The sequence below is a fragment of the Lynx rufus genome, unplaced genomic scaffold (genome assembly GCF_022079265.1).
Source record: "Lynx rufus isolate CCGP_SWC_20201006 ecotype Redwood Valley unplaced genomic scaffold, mLynRuf1.p SCAF_15, whole genome shotgun sequence".
Lineage (NCBI taxonomy): Eukaryota > Metazoa > Chordata > Mammalia > Carnivora > Felidae > Lynx > Lynx rufus.
Genome location: NW_025814829.1, coordinates 47,776,458 through 47,796,357, shown reverse-complemented (window position 1 = coordinate 47,796,357; position 19,900 = coordinate 47,776,458). Strand labels below are relative to the sequence as shown.

General features: G+C 42.3%; 1 protein-coding gene and 7 non-coding genes across 8 annotated transcripts; 1 reads left to right on the top strand and 7 right to left on the bottom strand.

Annotated features, from left to right (window-relative positions):
- Positions 1-33: 33 nt before the first annotated feature.
- On the bottom strand, positions 34-118 carry LOC124510566 (small nucleolar RNA SNORD79). The gene has a single exon (XR_006961759.1). It is a non-coding gene; the product is annotated as a small nucleolar RNA SNORD79 (small nucleolar RNA).
- Positions 119-441: 323 nt separating this feature from the next.
- Positions 442-506, bottom strand: LOC124510521 (small nucleolar RNA SNORD78). Its single transcript, XR_006961728.1, has one exon. It is a non-coding gene; the product is annotated as a small nucleolar RNA SNORD78 (small nucleolar RNA).
- Positions 507-752: 246 nt separating this feature from the next.
- LOC124510514 (small nucleolar RNA SNORD44) lies at positions 753-813 on the bottom strand. The gene has a single exon (XR_006961721.1). It is a non-coding gene; the product is annotated as a small nucleolar RNA SNORD44 (small nucleolar RNA).
- A 312-nt stretch (positions 814-1,125) lies between these two features.
- On the bottom strand, positions 1,126-1,192 carry LOC124510520 (small nucleolar RNA SNORD77). The gene has a single exon (XR_006961727.1). It is a non-coding gene; the product is annotated as a small nucleolar RNA SNORD77 (small nucleolar RNA).
- A 219-nt stretch (positions 1,193-1,411) lies between these two features.
- LOC124510564 (small nucleolar RNA SNORD24) lies at positions 1,412-1,494 on the bottom strand. The gene has a single exon (XR_006961757.1). It is a non-coding gene; the product is annotated as a small nucleolar RNA SNORD24 (small nucleolar RNA).
- Positions 1,495-1,654: 160 nt separating this feature from the next.
- LOC124510522 (small nucleolar RNA SNORD75) lies at positions 1,655-1,716 on the bottom strand. Its single transcript, XR_006961729.1, has one exon. It is a non-coding gene; the product is annotated as a small nucleolar RNA SNORD75 (small nucleolar RNA).
- Positions 1,717-2,357: 641 nt separating this feature from the next.
- On the bottom strand, positions 2,358-2,437 carry LOC124510513 (small nucleolar RNA SNORD74). The gene has a single exon (XR_006961720.1). It is a non-coding gene; the product is annotated as a small nucleolar RNA SNORD74 (small nucleolar RNA).
- A 557-nt stretch (positions 2,438-2,994) lies between these two features.
- On the top strand, positions 2,995-19,688 carry ZBTB37 (zinc finger and BTB domain containing 37). The gene is made up of 4 exons (XM_047076987.1): positions 2,995-3,803; positions 4,866-5,822; positions 7,306-7,405; positions 12,475-19,688. Exons 2-4 carry the CDS (start codon positions 4,900-4,902, stop codon positions 12,961-12,963), a joined length of 1,512 nt encoding a protein of 503 aa, XP_046932943.1. The 5' UTR covers positions 2,995-3,803; positions 4,866-4,899; the 3' UTR covers positions 12,964-19,688.
- Positions 19,689-19,900: the final 212 nt, after the last annotated feature.

The following is a 19,900-nucleotide window of genomic DNA, read 5'->3' as shown; positions in this document are numbered from 1 at the left end:
GTAGTAACAAGTGGATTTCTCAACTTTTCCAAATACTGTTTCAGCGTTTAAGAAATCTTCACTCTTTTTCAGAGAGATTCCCATCTGTTTTTAATTTCAAAAATCATCACTAACAGTATCTTGCTTGTTAACCAAAAAAGGTTTAGAGAATACATACCTTTATATAAAAAGTTCTTCAAAATCAGCACCTGACCAAAAAAAAAAAAAAAAAATTTAAATGCACTTCACAATGGCTGAATCTTCCCTGAAACATCAGAACACACTTAACACATTATAGCACATTTTGGCCACACACGAACTTGAGTTCAGCAACCAAAGAACTGTTTTGTCTTACCCCAAGCAAGCCATCCAGGATAGTGGCCAGTAACCTAGAAAAAAACAAGACACTTCGTTAAAATGTTAATTATCACCGAATTCTTCTCAGAGTTATTTGTCACAGGGTTCTTCAGTGTTAAATTTGTCTACATGCTCACTTCAGGTCAGACATTTGGTCAACATCATTTCAAAAACCCCATTCACAGCATGCTCAACATGCACCCACTAAGTAGCCACAGTAAACTAGTTAACTTGGTAGTTAAGCATTCTATTTCATCAGCACTCAGTTAAGTTTTGAGCTTACTAAAATGCTTAATACTTACCAAAATAAATCGTTGCTCCAAACATGACTGAGACTCAAGTCCACCTAAGAAATAAAGACAGTTTCACAAGAGGCAAAAGATGAATTTTCTCCCCACAACGTCAAAAATGCCTGAAATCAGGTAGAGCTAATTAAGACCTTCATGTTCAGTCAGTATTTGCTTATCATCATCCAGGCTGCTTTTTACAAATCTTGAGTGTCCTAACCAATGGTAACAGGACAAGGGTCTGGCATGTGTTTACTGCATTCAGCAACGCATTCAAGCACTTGGTGGTAGGAGTGCTTCCTGTGCATAAGGCAACTCTAAACAGCCATTAGCTGTACTGTGATGTTTGCCCTGTTACCAACATTTAGCTCCATTACAATTCTGCTCACCTCCTCAATTTCCAGCCAACTCCCTTTAGCGCCTACAAAAAAGGAAGGAAGGAAACTAGGTTAATGACATTTTGCTTATGCTATTAACAGCAAACCAATTTTCCTATCAACTTCGATACATCAGATAGATAGCTATCTCTTCATGATCCAATCTGCTGAACTATGCAACCATCATAGTATCTGTTTCAGGTTGTAAGCATTTCATACAGAATACCAGAGTGTAGGCATTCAGATGTAAAAAAAAGAATTGAAAAGGACTGGGTAAACACGGACTATCTAAAAGGTTCCTCACCTGTTTGCCCATGGGTAGCATGTGCAACTTGAACTTTAGGACCTAGGAAGAAACAGCTTCATGTAAAAGTAGTGTCAATCTCCAAGTTCTCTAAATCACCTTTTGTGTGCCTCAGTTAAGTGTAATGGTGGTAGTAACTCTCGTCATTCTCACAGTCAAGAGTAGCAAATATAATGTCATCATTGTAGCACATTTAGTGGACTTTCAACCTAACTTCTCTTGGTGAGGGAATTTCGGTAACTTACCTTTGCAGCCGTTTTCACCCCTTTGGCACAGAACTAGAAAACAAAGAGCATCCGATTAAACATACTGCGCAGCCAAAGTAACTATCAAGGTTTTAGGTATGGTTAAGCCTCAGAATAGGATTTTTCAGAAATCCCTTCTGTCCACTACTCTTAAACCATCACAGGCTTAACAAAAGACCCCACCTCCAAGGAGATCTGATTCCTTTCCACTGGATTAACCCGTTTCTTACCTGCCCATCAGAAGCCATCAAAAGCCACTTTGCATTCGTGCCCAGCACCATTTCTAGGGAAAAGATTAAGATTCTTAAAAATAATCATTTTGTTCTGGGGCCCCCGGGTGGCTCATTCCTTGAGCATCCAACTCTTGATTTCTGCTCAGGTCATATCTCACCGTTTACGCTTAGAGCCCTGCGTTGGGCTCTGCGCTGACAGTGCTAAGTCTGGTTGGCATTTTCTCTCCCTCTCTGCCCCCCCCCCGCCCCCCCCCCCGCTTGCTCGCTCTTCCCAAACAAACTTTAAAATTAATCATTTGTTCTACAGTCTAAGCATATTTCTTTTCCTATCACCTATACCACAGATCGTTTACACCACCCATAATTTCACGACTACAAAGAGCGCACTTAATAGTTTACAAAAGGAGCAGTGCAAGCAGTTAAAGCTGGAAACCACTTAAGTAAATAATGGTGCACTGCGGAACGCAGCCATTCAGAGAAGCACGTGGACTACCCCAACTGCCGGCTTTCCTGAGCAAAAGGCCGAAGGAGGCCCTGGCCGAGATTAACAAAGGCCCACTCGGGTGACTCGGCACGCGCCGCCATCAGAGCCGTTGGCGTTCATCAACAGTCTCAGATGTCCCTACCAACGCAGGCTTCATCACAGGCAGGGAACGCGAGCCCACGGATTTTTCCGCAATTCTGCCCGAGCGGTAGGATTTAGGCCGCGCCCGCACCCAAAACTTCTATCATCTTCATCTTGGGAACCCTCCAAAGGCCCGCGACCGGCCTACAAATACCAGTTAGTTTAAGATGACTTTAACTACCAAGAGCTGAAGGCCTCAAGCCAACAAGCCATTATGCAAAATGATCATATACATACCAACCACCAATTCCTAGCCTCGAAAGACCGAAATGGGGGCCAGGCGCCAGTATATAAGGACGCTTTTTCATGACGTCATGACGCACCCTCGCCGGCTTCAGCTCCTCCCCGTCTCCTCCCGTCATCTCTTCCTCCTCCTGCAGCCACACCTCCTTCCTCTAAGCCCGCCCCTTGGCCCCGCCCCACCCGCCATTGTGGGCGGTGACACGACAGCCCGCGTGACTCAAGGCTCCCGCCCTCCGACCGACTGAGAAGGAAGAGAGGGGAGGGGGCGCGAGGGACGGAAAGCGCTGGGGGAGGGGAAGGGGGGCGGTGTAAGGGTGAGTGATTTCCTTCCGGCACGTCGCCCGCTCCGGGGGAGGGGGTGGGGGGTTTCACTTCCGGGACGGTGTTCCGGCCCATTCCGGCCCATTTCCACCCCCGGAGGTAGGTGCTGCTCCTTGACTGGGCTCGGGCCCCGCACACCGGTCCCGCTGCCCTGCACCGGGACCGCCTTGTCCGGGCTCCGCCGCAGCCTGCTCCTGGGGCGCTCAGCCACTCCCCTTCACCCCACCCTCAAGGCACCGGAGACCTTCCACCCCCTTGGCCCCGGGCCGGGCTGTGCTGCCGGACCCGCCCCCTCGCCGGGCCCCTCCCTCAGGACCCCGGGATGGGCGGCCCCCTCCCCCACCGCAGCCCGGACACACCCAGATACACACACCCACCTCTGGGCTGCTCCCCGCCCGCCTACGCTCACCGCCTGGACGGGGTCCCGGGGCGCCGCCCCCTTCCCGGTGCTCTGCCCTCACCTGATTGCTCGCTCCCCGGCCCCAAGCCTTGCTCCCCTCTCCTCCCCCCGCTCCTCGGTGACATTTCGCCCTTCTGTCAGTTTCCCACTACCCACGCTTCCTATCGCAGACTAAAGCCACTCAAATACCGGAGTGGCCAACCCCATGGCGTTCCCGATTCTCCCTCTTACAGCTCTCACCCTTCCAGTGCCGACGGTAGAGAGAGACCTTACTCCAGGGGCTTCCTCCTCACTGGGGAATTGCCGGAAAGAGCAAACAAAAAAGGCGCTGGTGTAGGCTCCAAAATAAACACATCTGAATTCATGATGGCATCGACAGAGGCTCTTATTGGATTAAAAGTTTCAAAACAAACAAAAACGCTTTGGAAAAAGGTCAGGTTGGCTAAAGTTGGTTCTTAAAAGCAGTGTATACACTTCCCTATTTACTGATTGTGTTGTAAGTGCGGGGCAATACTGTGAGCTTGTCAGGATCTGAAATTTTAGATTTTAGCTAACTATGTAATGTCTTATAAAGTTACAGATAAATGGAAACATGTTGGGCTCAAGTCAGCGTCTTCCTGTTGAGATTTACACAAACTAGTGTCAACCATTGAAGGCTATTGGATGCAGTTATAGGCATAATGTTTTCAGCTGTTTAAAGAAAAACTTTTGATGTAAAAATATTGGCCATATTGATAAATGCTCTATTTTCTACCAGCTTTGGGGAATTACATTTCAGAATCAGCATCATCACCCCCCTGAAATTCCCAGCTTTGAATTTAGATAGAAGCAGTGTACCTACCCTTTGTTAATTCTGAGGTTGAACATCTTCAGGTTCTCTGCATCTTCACTGAGTTCTGACACGGCTGTGGCATGTTTCCTAACCAAGACCTTGCTTCAGAGTCCTAAACCCAAGCCTTTTTGTGAGGGCTCTGACTCTCAAGCTTCGAAATAATGGCTTACATACATTCATGTGGGATATGAGTCACCTTCTAAATAATAAACATAACTTCTACAGCATGTAGTAAAATATTAGCAAGAGGGATCAATCCATTAGTGTGTAATTACATTTATTCAAAGAGCTGATTTCTTTCCTCCTTCAAAGAAAAGTTATCACAGGATTTTGTATTCAGTGTATGAATACTTCGTGATTAAAGAAGAAAAAAAAAGAACTGTCACAACTGGTTCTCCCCCTTCTGTTAAACTTATGTTTTGATGCTGCATAGCTTATTAGTAAGGGGAGTATGATCTTAGGTAGACTTTGTAGAAGTCTAGCAGTCACATTTGGGTTGTTAAGGGTATCTTGTTTCCATATCCAAACATAAGGGAAGTTGTCTCTTTTTACTTGGAGATTTTGAAATTTTACCAAAAAATATTTTTCAGTAGATTTGAATTGGAGAGCATGGCAGGAGTGAAATTCAGATTATTAATGAACTTGGTTTCCTCTTTCAGCAGGGTTGAATGCCTGCCTACACCCTCAGGCACGACCATGGAGAAAGGTGGGAACATACAACTGGAGATCCCTGACTTCAGCAACTCTGTCCTGAGCCATCTAAACCAGCTGCGCATGCAGGGCCGTCTCTGTGATATTGTGGTCAACGTGCAGGGACAGGCTTTTCGGGCTCACAAAGTGGTCCTGGCTGCCAGTTCACCCTATTTCCGGGATCACATGTCCTTGAATGAGATGAGTACTGTCTCCATTTCAGTCATCAAGAACCCTACTGTTTTTGAGCAGCTCCTTTCTTTCTGTTATACGGGGCGGATATGCCTGCAACTGGCAGATATCATCAGCTACCTGACAGCTGCCAGTTTTCTGCAGATGCAGCATATTATAGACAAATGTACACAGATCCTGGAGGGGATTCACTTCAAAATTAATGTGGCAGAGGTTGAAGCAGAATTAAGTCAAACGAGGACAAAGCATCCAGAAAGGCCTCCGGAGTCTCACAGGGTGACACCGAATCTAAACCGTTCCCTTAGCCCACGACATAATACTGCAAAGGGAAACCGGCGAGGTCAGGTTAGTGCTGTGTTGGATATCAGGGAGCTCAGTCCTCCTGAGGAGTCCACCAGCCCTCAGATAATTGAACAGAGTTCTGATGTAGAGAGCCGGGAGCCCATTCTTCGAATCAACCGAGCAGGACAGTGGTACGTGGAGACGGGAGTAGCAGACCGGGGGGCCCGGAGTGATGATGAAGTTAGAGTTCTTGGGGCAGTACACATCAAAACGGAAAACCTGGAGGAGTGGCTTGGGACTGAGAATCAGCCTTCCGGAGAAGACGGGAGTAGCGCCGAGGAAGTCACAGCCATGGTGATTGACACCACCGGCCATGGTTCTGTGGGGCAGGAAAATTACACTCTGGGATCTTCAGGAGCCAAGGTGGCTCGGCCAACAAGCAGTGAAATTGACAGGTACGGTTTGTTTTCTTTGTTCGTCTAAATGGCTGTCGTGCAGACGTCACTAACGCAGGCCCTCTGTGTGGCACAGAGTGTGTCTTCCTTACTTGATGTTCTTAGCCAAAATAAGTTGATGTTGAGGAAACCGGAGGTGTGCCAAAAGACTTGCGTTCTTATTTCTTTAAAGCAGGAAGCTCCTAGTCCTGAAGTATTCACAGTGTTGTGAGAACTATGGTAAAGTTAGACACTTCCATGAATCAGAATAGCAGCTGCAGCCACGCTAGGATCAGTAATTGCCAGGGCCTCCTCGGATTTCCAGGCAGGGAGCTGATCATCAGCTGGGAGCCTGGCAGCAGTGCCCTTCCTTGGTATGTTATCACACAGGTAGGTGGCCTGGGGGACTTTGACTTTCCTTTGTAGCACTGTTTCTTTGCCCCCGTCTACCACAATTAGAGGAAGTAGGGTACCAGCAGTGATCGTTCTTTTTAAATTAGTGTAATCACAGTAATTCCAAAGAAGGGCTTTTTGGATAGTTTTTCTTTTCTTTTCTTTTTTTTTTTTTTCATTTGTCATGTGATAATACCTTTCCCTGTTTTCTTTCATCAATGACTGCTGCTACCACAAGCCTGAGAGTCTCTTTTTTTCCACCAGTGCTACTATGCCCTATGCTTCACTTTTCTTTTTCTAACATATTGTAGTTGTCAGAACATTTTTTGGGGAGTGGAAGTAACAATTTTAATCTAAGTAAATGGAAAGAAAGCCTCAGTTGAAAGAAAGAAATATTACCAACTTCGATTGGTAATATTTGTTTTTTTCCCCACTCTTAAAAATAAATTAAAATTGCATGAACGATGAAAACTAAAGAAGCTATTACTTTGGTTCACATCTGGCCTTAAAAGAGGCATATGTGTCACAGAAATTCAGAGGGCATATCCTATATCCCCTGTAGGTGGTCTCTTCTCCTCCTGTCCTTAACAGTTAAAGTATCCTTGAGGACAGTACTTATTATTCCCCTGTGTTAGCACCCTTTGTCCAGTGTTAGAACTGTATCAGAAGTAATAGCTTTGGATGCAGAGATTTTCAACTTCCATGATCTGTATCAGCAGTCTGAGATCTGTAACAAGTTACCATGGGGCGTGGGTGAGGGAGCAACCAAAAACCTAATAGTTACATAGAAGAAACAAAATCATAGACCCAGTTTTAATTTATGCTTTTATGGTCTCCCAGTCCTCAAGGACAGAAGCTTGTATTTAGCCTTAGTGTCACCGGGCCATGTGGTCTCTCTGCTATGCCATTTTGTATTTCTTAAATTTACTAGGGCAGACCTCTTTTAACCTTAAGATCTGATATTTACTATATGAAAGTATTTCTTAGAAATCTGTTGTTCTGTTTGTTCCCCCTTCCTCAGCCATGGGATAAAAAGGGGTAGATGTCATCATTTTTTAAGTTCCTTGACGCTATTTTTCTACTAGTCCCCTTTTTGCTCCTCTTCCAACAGATTTAGCCCCTCCGGCAGTGTTGTTCCCTTGACGGAGAGACACAGAGCCAGAAGTGAGTCTCCTGGGAGAATGGATGAGCCTAAGCAGCCCAGCTCCCAGGTATGTATGTAGTGGGGTTAGGATTGCTCAGTGGTTGAAGAAACTGCCACGGTGTGTGAACAGAATATAACGAATAAGAAAGGAAAGGTACAGGAAAGGTAACAGTGACCTCGTTAAATAAATACTGTATTCGATTACTTGTTTGTTTCTTACTTGTGGGCATGCAGGAAATACACTTTTGGTGTCAGCAGAGTTTGAGAAGTAGAAAAGATTGTGGGACTCTTCCCTGGTTACAGGAACCAGTCTGTATTCCTGAGAGTAATATAAAATAACCCCTGGAAACTACATGCAGGTAATTTAAGACTTGGGATGGAGAGAGTCTGATTTTATACTCTGTGGGCATAACACTACATAATTACTGATTTATATAGTATTACGTATTTGTAAATAAATTGCTTATGCACTTTTGTGTGTGATTGCTTTTTTTGTATGGTTGTGTCTTTTCATTTTTTTTCCTCCTGAATCTTCTGTGAGACTAAAATGTTCTAGAAAGGATAGGAATAATGTTTTCCATCTTCTTTGCAACTCCTTAGCAAGTAGTTGAAGTAGTTGGTTGATATTTTTGTTTGTTCTCACAAGTGTCTATCACTGAAGATTGATTTTTAAAAAGATTGTGAACTCACAGAGTGGAACACAATAAATTGTAAATACCTTTGCCCTTTAAAAGGAAACACTGGTGGGGGCGCCTGGGTGGCTCAGTTGGTTAAGCATCCGACTTTGGCTCAGGTCATGATCTCACAGTCTGTGAGTTCGAGCCCCGCATCGGGCTCTGTGCTGACAGCTCGGAGCTTGGAGCCTGCTTCAGATTCTCTGTCTCCCTCTCTCTCTGCCCCTCCCCTGCTCATGCTCTGTCTCTCTCTGTCTCAGAAATAAATAAACATTAATAAATAAATAAAGGAAGCACTGGTGGATTAAGATTGGGTAGCTAACGTTTTTAGCATCTGCGTTATATGATAATATCTTGTTTGATTTTTACTTAAGCCATTGGATGTGTACTGTGTACATAGTATAGTAACAGTAAGACTTGTTAGAAACTATATTTACTTGCATGTTACCATGTGAGGGTACCAGAAAAGGAATGTAAGTATTAGAATTTTTTAGTTTTTTATTTCTTTTTAATGTTTATTCATTTGGAGAGAGAGAGGTAGGGGGGAGGGGCGGAGAGAGAGAATTCCAAGCAGGCTACTCGTTCTTCGCACAGAGCCTGACTCAGGGCTCAGGCTTACAAACTGTGAGATGATGACCTGGGCCGAAACCTAGAGTCGGACGCTCAAGCCCCTGAGCTACCTAGGCGCTTCAAGAATTTTTTAGTTTCAGTAAGATGTTAGAGAAAATGTGAGGTGCCTGGATGGCTCAGTTAGTTGAGCTTCTGACTTCAGCTCAGGTCATGATCTTGCAACTTGTGTGTTCAAGCCCCGTGTCGGCTCTGTGCTGACAGCTCAGAGCCTGGAGTCTGCTTCAGATTCTGTGTCCCCCTCTCCCTCTGCTCTTCCCCCACTCGTACTCTGTCTCTCTGTCTCTCTTTCAAAAATAAATAGAAAACATTTGAAAAAGTTTTTTAAAAAAAATGTCAGGAGCTTGGAGGAAAAGTAACTTTACTCATATAATTAGGACCCCTTTTCTCTTCACCTCTCAGGTAAGATGCAGTCACTATTGTGCAAATACGTGCTGCGTGAGACAGACCACGCACTTTCCGGGTGGGTAAGGCAGACTAACAAGAACACAAAGCAGGGACAAGTCACAGAGCCGAGGCTTCTGGAGCAGTGCTGTGGGAACAGAAGCGCTAACAGGCAACTGCTAGAATCAGTGTCTCCTCAGAAAAGTGTTACTCAGAGAGATGAAATGCACTTTTTAAATAAGCGGCTAGAGGGGCACCTGGGTGGCTCCGTCGGTTAAACATCTGATTTTTTATTTCGGTTCAGGTCATGATCTCACAGTTATGGGTTCGAGCCCCACATCGGGCTCTGCAGTGACAGTGCGGAGCCTGCTTGAGATTCTCTCTCTCCCTCTGTCTCTGCCCCTCCCCTGCTCACGTTCTCTCTAAGAATAAATAAATGAACATTAAAAAATTTTTCTTAATTAAGTAGAGATAACTTATTCTTATGTAGATGGGATAGGGATAAATATGGGAACTCTGCAAGGGTGTTTGCCTGAACAAAGCAGAAGGTACAGGCTATAAAGCCGTGGCAGATAAGTAATATTGTCTGGAGATGATATTAAGAGATGAGTTAATATACACCTTAATATGTGTGGAAGTTCATTATGGTGAGTCTCCACCACAGTTATTTTTCCCTGCCACAGAGAACCGAAACAAGACAGGGGCTTACATTACAGTTACATTACAGTAAGAACAAATTCTGATAAACTTGGAAGAGCTTCCTGATGACAGGAATGATTAAACTGCTATGGTTACTTCTTTACTTAAAAACATCCTGTGGCTTTTTCCTTTGTCTGCCACATGAAGGTGAAAATACTTGGCTTAATTCTCCAAGTAATTATAATCTTTTTAACCTGGCTTCTTCCACCACTCATCAGCATTCATCAGACCTTCTCTGTATGTCAGAACCACATCAAACTTACTCCTGTCTCTGTACTTCAGTCTGGGATACTCTGTTCTTCCCAGGTGTCTGGGCTCCCCCAAAACCCAGCTCCTGGTTCCATGTGCCCTAACTAGCCCAGGCCCCTTTGATCTCTCCTTAAACCACGGTAGCAATTACAGATGATATGGTATAATTTTTCCCAACTCTGTACTGACTCATAAAAATTATTCTTTTTCTAGTTGCATGAATTTTATGTGTCCTTCTACTTTGAAATTTCCTTGAGGACAGAGTTCTCATTTTCTAATCTTCTAATCTTCATTGGCCTTTTTAGGTGGCCAATAAATAGAAGATGTTTTATCACTAATTTTGAGTAACTAAGGTTACTTAGTAGGTGATAAGTAAAGAGGCATCTCCTAAATAGGGGGTTATTTGGTTGCCTGTGAAATTTCCAGTTTTGCAGATCTTCAAATAAAAATGAACCACATAGATGACTTTTTAAAGTCCTTTCAGGGGCGCCTGGGTGGCTCAGTCAGTTGAGCAGCCGACTTCAGCTCAGGTCATGACCTCACGGTCCATGAGTTCAAGCCCCGCGTCGGGCTCTGGGCTGACAGCTCGGAGCCTGGAGCCTGTTTCGGATTCTGTGTCTCCCTCTCTCTGACCCTCCCCCGTTCATGCTCTCTCTCTGTCTCAAAAATAAATTAAAAAACGTTAAAAAAATTAAAAAAAAAAATAAAGTCCTTTCAGTTCTTTGAGTCTGATTAGTAATTCACAGTTAAGATGGTGAACATATTTGAAGACCATGTCAAGTATCTAGATGGAATTTTAGACAATATGGAAATCGTTCATTTATATGAAATATATTCGTTATGGAATACTTCACTTAAAAAGAACCTTAAGGAGGGGCGCCCAGGTGGCTCAGTTGGTTAAGTGTCTGACTCTTGATATCAGCGCAGGTCTTGATCTCAGGGTCATGAGTTCAAACCCCACGTTTTAATTCAAAGGAATTAAAAATTAAATACATTTTAAAAGATAATGTAAAAAGATCTCACAGGTAACTAAACTACATTGACTTTGCATGTGGACAATACTGGTATGACATTACTTAAAAGTTAGGCGGGTTTTTTCAGAGCCTATTCCCTCAAGATTATGAGTAATATTGTGAGTTTGTAATGTTTAATAATAGTTAACATTTACTTGGCTATAGTAAGCGCTTCGTTGAATTAACTCATTCATGCTCATTGCAACCTACTTAGGTAGATGCTATTATATTCATTTTACAGATGAAGAAACTGACACATAGAGTAAATAACTTGCTCATGGTCATACAATAAGTAGGATGCAGATTTGAATCCACGTTTCAGTATCCTTAATTGCTATACAGGATAATAACATGCATTCAAAATATTTCAAGGTACCTTTATTGTGTTTGATTCTCATGAGAATTCGGCAGAGCTGGCACCTTTTAATTTTGTGGATGAGAAAACTAAGCCTTAGAGAAGTTACTCTGTGCTTTGTCCATGGTCACCCAGGAACTTTTGGTGGGATAATCCCTAGTCCTTTATGTGAGTTCAGTTTTGATTATCCAGGGAAATGGAGCAGAAGGAAACATTATAGAAGACAAATCAGAAATCATCTAAAACCTCAGTGTTACTATTTAACGCTTGGCTTCACGTACTGCTTCCCAAACCTGCTGAGAACTGCTTCTGTTGGAAATGCTGAAGGCACTGTCTGTTTACATATGTGAAAGAAGACAAAACACATTTTGAGAAATTAAAGAAAAGGACACAAAACCAATTGCTAGTTAGAGGAGTCTTCTTCCAATTAATGCAGAGTCAACTTTTGCATTGGTACTTTAGCCTCTGCCAAACAACTGTAATTGCCTCCTATATGTTTGTTTTTTTTAATGTTTATTTCTTTTTTGAGAGAGAGCCCCTTTTTTGAGGGGAGGGGCAGAGAAAGAGGGAGAATCCCAAGCAGGCTCTGTGCTGTTAGCAGGGAGCCCGACATGGGGCTCAGTCCCATGAATCAGGAGATCATGACCTGAGCTGAAATCAAGAGTAGGACTCTTGGGGCTCCTGGGTGGCTCAGTCGGTTGAGTATCTGACTTCGGCTCAGGTCATGATCTCACTGTTCGTGAGTTTGAGCCCCACATCGGGCTCTGTGCTGACAGCTTGCAGCCTGGAGCCTGCTTCAGATTCTGTGTCTCCCTCTCTCTCTGCCCCTCCCCTGCTTGCACACTGTCTGTCTCTCTCAAAAATAAATAAACAAAAAAAAAAGATTAGGACTCTTAACCGACTGAGAAACCCGGCGCCCCCCATCTTGCTCTTTTAAAGTAATGGAATAGAGTGTCCTCAGATTGTTCTTTTAATTATTATATTAACATCTGTACTTTTTTGTAGTAATTAATTCCCTGTTTGGGTCTCTCCTAAAAATAAGCATATTGCCTGGTATGAGAGGTAAAAATAGATTTGATTTCTTTCAATATGTATCCTTACACGTATGTGTTCTTGCTTTCCTCACTGGACACAGGTAGAAGAGTCTGCAATGATGGGAGTAAGTGGCTATGTGGAGTATCTCCGAGAGCAAGAAGTATCTGAGCGGTGGTTCCGGTACAACCCCCGTCTCACCTGCATCTACTGCGCCAAATCTTTCAATCAGAAGGGGAGCCTGGATCGCCACATGCGCTTGCACATGGGAATCACGCCGTTCGTCTGCCGCATGTGTGGCAAGAAGTACACCCGGAAGGATCAGCTGGAGTATCATATCCGCAAGCACACAGGCAACAAGCCCTTCCACTGTCACGTATGTGGCAAAAGCTTCCCCTTCCAGGCCATCTTGAATCAGCACTTTCGCAAAAACCACCCTGGCTGTATTCCCCTGGAGGGGCCTCACAGCATCTCCCCTGAAACAACTGTCACATCTCGAGGACAAGCTGAGGAAGAGTCACCTTCACAAGAGGAGACAGTTGCTCCTGGGGAAACTGCCCAGGGCTCTGTGTCCACCACTGGGCCAGATTGAAACGTGGAGGGGGAGGGGGCAGACCCTCTTCCCCTTTGGGCCGTAAGCAGCCAGCATGAGGGCCACGGGCTGGTACTTAGATTCACAAAACGCCACATCACTAGATCGGAAGATACTCCCAAGATGTTGCCAAACTAGAGGATCAGCAACATACGCAGAAGCACGAGAGGCTCTTCCCCTCCTCCTTCCCACCTCATACTTTGGGAAATAATCAAGTAAATCAACTTTCTAATTCAGGGATCAACAGCCTTGGTTTGTTAACTTTATAAGAAAAAAAATTTTTTTAAAAAACAGTGATAAATGGTCATTTATCTACCAGTCATGTTTGAACACTGTACTTTGGTCCATATCATCCTGGTGGCTGTAATTGCCCAGATCTAAAACAGCAGGAGCCTTGGTCATCTGAACCAGCCAGCCACGAGAGAGAAGGAAGTAATCGCGACGGTGACAAGAAGGAGGAATTTCTCCTCTTCCTTCCCTGCCAGAACATGCAGTTTCACATTTCAAGGAAAAAAAAAAAAAGAATCCTGGTGGTTGTTACTGATTTGAAAAGTTAGACCTTCTCTTTGCCCTGATTAGGCATCTGACACTTTGCCTGATTGTTTCATGTAAGCAGCCATCTTGGAGCGGTGTTCTCGTGGGCAGCGTCACCTGAAGCTCTCTAGGCAACTGGAAGGGAAATGAGCAACAAAGTGTTTGCAGTAGGTTCTGCTACATTTGGGGGCTTGAGTTTCATGTTGGGGAAGAGGGGAGCGGGGAAGGAAGTGAGGTTTTGTGCAAATGTCCAATGGCGCAGAGTACTGCAACTTCCTGATTGGTGTTTGTAAACCATAGTGCTTAAATATCTTTGGGTGTTAGGAAATGGCTCTAGTCCAGATGAATTAATGTGTTAGGCTGACTACCAAAGTTTCATCCAGTCTCTCTGGCTCCTACCTTCACAGAACAGCAATATTCTACATCAGAAATGTCACTTTCTAGTGAAATGAGCCTGGACTGTATTTTTAAATCTACAGGTCTCCATATTTGATAACTTTTATATGAAGTTTTAAACACATTTTTTCTGCAATATTGTGGTTGAGGAAATCCAGCACTATGGTTCTTATTGCAACCACAATTCCATTTCCTTCTACGTATGTAATAGTTTATATTTTCAGGCCAATAGAAGAACCTCACTAAATCCATGTCTCGCGTCTGCAAACCTAGTAATTCATAAACCAACCATCAGCAAATTTGCTGGTGACTCCAAGAGCTTTGCTTTTTAATAATACACTACAGGGCATTTACCAGAAAACATCAGGCACAATCATGTTGCAATAAATTGATCAAGGGATCAATTTGATCAGGTTTGGTTACTTAATCATTCCTAAGATTTTTAAAACTTCAAGGGACCTTTTTGGTAATTCTGGGGATTTCTGAGATTCTTCATCCAGCACTGAGAGTCAGAAAAACTTTAGCAAACATGTAGAGTTTTAGATGCCCTGTCTTGCATTCAGAGAATGAAGGAGGATTATTAAGGGATGCAGGCAAGTAGATGCAAATAGGAAAGAGAAAAATATATAGCTTCTCTTAATCATTAAATTTTTAAGAGTATTGAAATATGCAGTGGTTTAAGAAATTATCTTGGTGCAGAGGCACAGAATGATTGTAAAAGAGATTCGGGGAGGGGCTGGTCATGCCTGCACTGGTGAGCCATCTGTGAGAATGTTAGTGCGTGCTCCCTTTCTGAGAATGCTTTGTGGTATGTGGAAAGGTGGGTGGAACGGAATGGCGTTTCTCTGATGATAGGAAGTTAGAATGCAAAGAGTAACTCACAAACAATCTGATAATTGTATATACACATAAAGCTGCACCATATTGCTAGAGAGCGGTTATTTTCTCTTCTGGAAAAACGTAGCAATGTGTCTTTTAATAGGAATGCTATGATGCTACCATTTGATGAGAGCCTTCCCTTAAATGATACGTTGAAGCTTTGTCCTTAGGAGATGTAGACTAGAGCATTCTCCTCTTTAGTTGGGCAACAGAATGATAGGGCCACCTTAGGGACCAGCTATGCCCTGTGGGCATAAAAGTGGATTTGAAATTAGACTAAAATCTCTAGTGAAACATTTTAGCTGGTAATCACGTCTGTCCATGAACAGTTTGCCATTACTAAATAGGCAGGAAGGTGAGAAGTACAGAATATGCTGCTGTAGATGGAGCTTTTAAGCCTACCAAAAAAATGTTAAGTCCATCCTACTTTTGAGAAGTAGTATGTTGGAAAGTTCTTTATGCTTTGTTAGTTTCTTAGGTTTTCTGTGAGAAAATGGAGCTTTTTAAACTATGACCAAATTGTAAAGGTGAACTGCAGTAATGTTTGTAAAGAGAAAGTTGGCAGCGTTTGTCAGTACTCCATCCAGGATTAGCAACAAGCATTTTTAACGAAGTAGAGACTATCTAGTAGATGTGGAAATGCTGGGAGTGTTTGTTGGGTTCCCTTCCATTCTCATCCACTTGTAATAGGTGTTGCTGAATTGATACTGTGAATAGAGTGCTACCTGGTCTTCTAGGACCACATCAGCACAGTCGTGTTGGCTGGTCCTCACCTCCTCATTGGCCTAGCCCGGAGCCATGGAATTCATGAACATTCAAGCCAGGCTAGCTTTTAAACGAAGTAAAGTTTCTGAAAGCAATTTCCGTGTTAGCTAGAAAAGGTATTAGCATTCTATATAACTGTCCAAGATTCTTATCCAGGTTCACTGTGACATTGTCCTAGTTCTTAGTTAACATCACTGTAGGGTCATAGTAGTAGTAGTGTTCTATCTGCATTAATGAATAGCTGTATCGGTGTGTGCACAGAGGATACCTCTCTTAAGGATGTACTAGATGGACTGTAGCTAATGCTGAAAACTCATTACCAAATCTTAACTTGCACGTGTCACCTTGTGAAGGGAACTGCATTAGCATTGAGAGCTAAATCATCAGTAAGTACTTTAATGCCATGAAAATAGCAAACACTGGGACTGTTTCCATTCATTGAGTGGCACTTGATAGCAAAGGAGCTACCCAATATTCTCAGCAGAAGAAGAGAGACGGCAGTGTCTTAATCTGCCTTTGTTCTAAGAGGTACCTTTTATTCTCTCTGAACTCGGATACCAGGATAAATATAGCATTGGCATGAACAGGAACACTGTGCTTAGGCAGAAAGGCTCTTTCTAATGACTTGTTCTCTCTTTACTCAGAACCATATTTACCTCTGAACTGAGTTGAGTTTTATTTTATGTAATTTGCCAACTACCCCCAAGCCATCATTGTACCAGACGGTTGAATCGAATCTTGAATAAGTAAAAATAAATTCATTCCTAAATGATAAGGTTGGAAGCGAAGGGAGATAGCAGTTAAGGAAAGGTTTCTGGTTATTCTATTTTTTGGTATTTTTAGATGTTTCCAGTTCCTTCTACATCAGTAAAACAGGGTTTCCAAAGATGTTACGACAGTAGAAATAAACTATTATCTTCCCAGCTCCATAGCTGAAATCTGGCCTTGGTTGGAAGTGGTCTGGTGGAAGAGTGCACTTCATCCTTAATAGCAGAATAGTCTTTGGTCAGGAAATAACTTCTAAAAAAATTTAGTTGTTACTTGACACTAATTTTGTTTCTTTTAACTGGTAAAAATTCTATTTTGTTTGACTAGAAGATCTAATTTAAAAAAATTAAAACAACGGTTAATGGAAAGGAAATTAAACCAAACAGAGGCAACAGTCTTCTTAATCATAGTGGAAGGCATTTAATCAGAAAGGAGTTGGAATCCTGGAAGTTTTTCTTTTTTCAGATACAACAGACACGTTTGTTTGTTTGTTTGTTTGTTTGTTTGTTTGTTTGTTTTTTCTCTCTTTCTCAAATGCCATTCTCTTTATCTACTTACTGGTTTAAGGCATAATCGAGAAGTTCTTATTGAACTCATTTTTGAAAATGGGGCTCTTATGCCATTTGGGAAAGAGTGCAAAATATTGAAGTATTGTAGTTGTTGAGATTTAGAAAAGGGACACCAAGCTATTAAGTCAGGTAAATCCCTGAGTTTGAGAGGATGCCCCTTAGCATATTCCTAGCATTTGTCAGATCAGTAAACCGCAGCCTCCAGGGCCAAATCCTGAGGCCATCTGATTGTATAAAGTGATACGGAATACCTGTTCTTCACGTATTGTTTATGGCCACTCGCTACTGTAATGACAAAGTTGGGTGCTTGTGGCAGAGACCACATGGCCAGCAAAACCTGAAAATTTACTATTTGTCACTTGACAGAAAAGTTTGCTAACTCCAGAATTTTGTCACTCCTGCCATTTTGTCTTTGTAATAGTTTGGTTGAGGTTTTAAATTCTTGTTGCCATATATGCATCAGTTCCTTGAAAGAGCTTACCATCTTTTCCTAGACCTTTTTCTCAGAACCCTGTTTGTGTTCCTTCTTAATGATTCCCATTGCTTTAAAAGCATTTAGAATAGCCTTATGATCTGTCCTTGCCTTAAAGGTGCAGGTAGATCAAAGTTTAGGATGGTAGTTACAGATGTAACAAAGTAATTTAAAAATATAATTCCCATGCATAATAATGTAGGGTTAAATGAGTACCATGTTTACATAAAATACTGTAAAAAAATTAATGTTTTTATAAGTAAGTTTTGCCATTCCTCTGAGTTAACTTGAACTGGTTTGCATAATGATGACAAGAATGAATTTATTTCCACTAATATTAAAAATTAACTTCTGTTATGAATAAGTGGTTTGATTCTTACCCAAAATACTGTCCTTCTAGATTAGAAACCCCTACCCTTTCCCTGTCTACAAATCTTCATTTTGATTTCCTCAAATAAACTCACTCTGTTCCATGTGGAGTAGTAAAAAGCCCAATGTTCTTCCCTTCCTTTTCTTTTTCCCCCAATGAATGTTTTAAAACAATGAAATCTTTGAAGATTTCAAATTCCTCTTAGCCCTATCTTCCGACGTCTGTTACTGTCTATGATGTTTCTAAATATATACTGGGCTATTATTTATTTGCTTTCCGAATGTTCATTCTTACTGTTCACAAAAAGCTTATTTATGCCAGATGTGCAAAAATGGAAAATGTTAGGATGATTATAAACAGAATTCCTTGCAGGAGGAGAATATAATTGTTCCCCATATGGACACCATGCATAGACTTCTGAGTTAAATTTATCTGAACAAAATGTTCTAGGCTGGGCTGACACAATGCAGTGAGTTTCACTTGTACTTTGTCGGCAACCCCACCCATACATACAGAGTTTGGGTGAGTGACCTAAGCTCCTGTAGGGCACCTCCTTCCTAGTCCTTCTTCAAGTTGTTTTTCCCCGTTTGATATTCATAAGTTTTATATGAAATGTTCTATGAGTAGTAGATAATCCTTACCTGTAAGGATGTTTGCCTAGCTGAGATCTGCCCTCGTCTTAGAGATTTTGGAGTGTTGGTTTTCTGATTAATTTGCGATTCTGATCCTTCTGGCATACAGAACATTGGCCATAGACAGCCCGATGCGTCCTCTGCGTGCAGCTTTCTGTGAGGCCTGGGGAGTAGCTGCCATTTCTGTATGAATGCGTTGCAGAACAATTGAGTTTGCCCAGCACTAGCGAGATCTTTGATAATTATCAGTCTTCTGTTTTACCTTCTTTGCTTTCTAGAGTCTGTTTCTGTTTTCAATCCTCTCATTTTTAAGTAGTGCTTTTCCCAGAGCCAGTGTTTTTATTTTGCAGTAAGGAGGTTTTCTTGCTCAGGACAAGCCAAAGTTGGATAGGTACTATGAGTACTTTAAGACACCTGACTCAGTTACATTCCAAAGGGTATAATTATTGATAACAACTGTGATATCAAAACCTGGAAAACATTTGTACAGACTATCCAGTTTTGTTGTATAGGCAGCCTACCTTTTCCCTCAACTGCAAGGAACAGCAATGACTTAGAAGGCAATTATTACTTGAAATGTATGTCGCCTTTACAGAGAATACATACATGAATAAATTTCTTATCTCACATCTTCCTTGTTATCTATTTAGCAGATATTTCCCATCTTAACAGTTAAGGGCCTACTAGCTCAAATAGTGGAAGCTTTAAATAGCAAAGCTAAGTTATAAAGGCAGAGCAGCTCATGAAAAATAAAACTTTTCTAATGCTTACTTCTTTCACGTCTACTCAGTAAGTCCTCCTGAGGAGGCTAGAACTCCCCATCCAGTTAAGACAGATACACGTACAGCATCTTCTATGGACAACAATACAATTTAGTATACTGTGAATCTTAGAATCCGAATTAATCCATAATGCCAAAAGTCAGAGTATCTCATGGGAAAATGTTTCCTATTCTGTGAAATCACATACCTTAAGTGAGAGGTAGCATACAGGAGAGTCTGGTCCACAAAGTAAAGATTAAGTATTTATTGGTACCAGTGTGCTTGGAATTCATACAACAAAATTGATTTTAGACGTAGTTTAGATGTGGCTTCCTATACTTGAGAGTCCTAAATCTACTTGGTTAGAGTCTGGATGTATGCTTTTTAAAAGCCTGCACTTTTCATCACAGAGATCAAAAAGAGGGGGACAGAATTAACTGTACTAAGTGCTTTAGTGGCATAATGGCAATTAGTCCTCAAAATAATCCTCTGACGTAGTAACAGTAAAACTAAAACTAGCTGAGATTTTGAATGCTTACTGTGTGCCAGGCGCAGGTCCGTGTGCTTCATATTGTTAACTCATGTAATCCTGGTGGCGGTCCCAATAGGATGGACACTTATTACCCTCGCTTTAGAGAGGAAGAAACTGAGGCACAGAGAGGTTGACCCAGGCAGTCTAACACTGGAGTTAACACTCTAATAGACTATGTTGCCTTTAAGAGGTGTCATTATACCACAATATATAGATGAAGAAACTGACGAACACAAGGTTACACAGTGGATAAATTGCA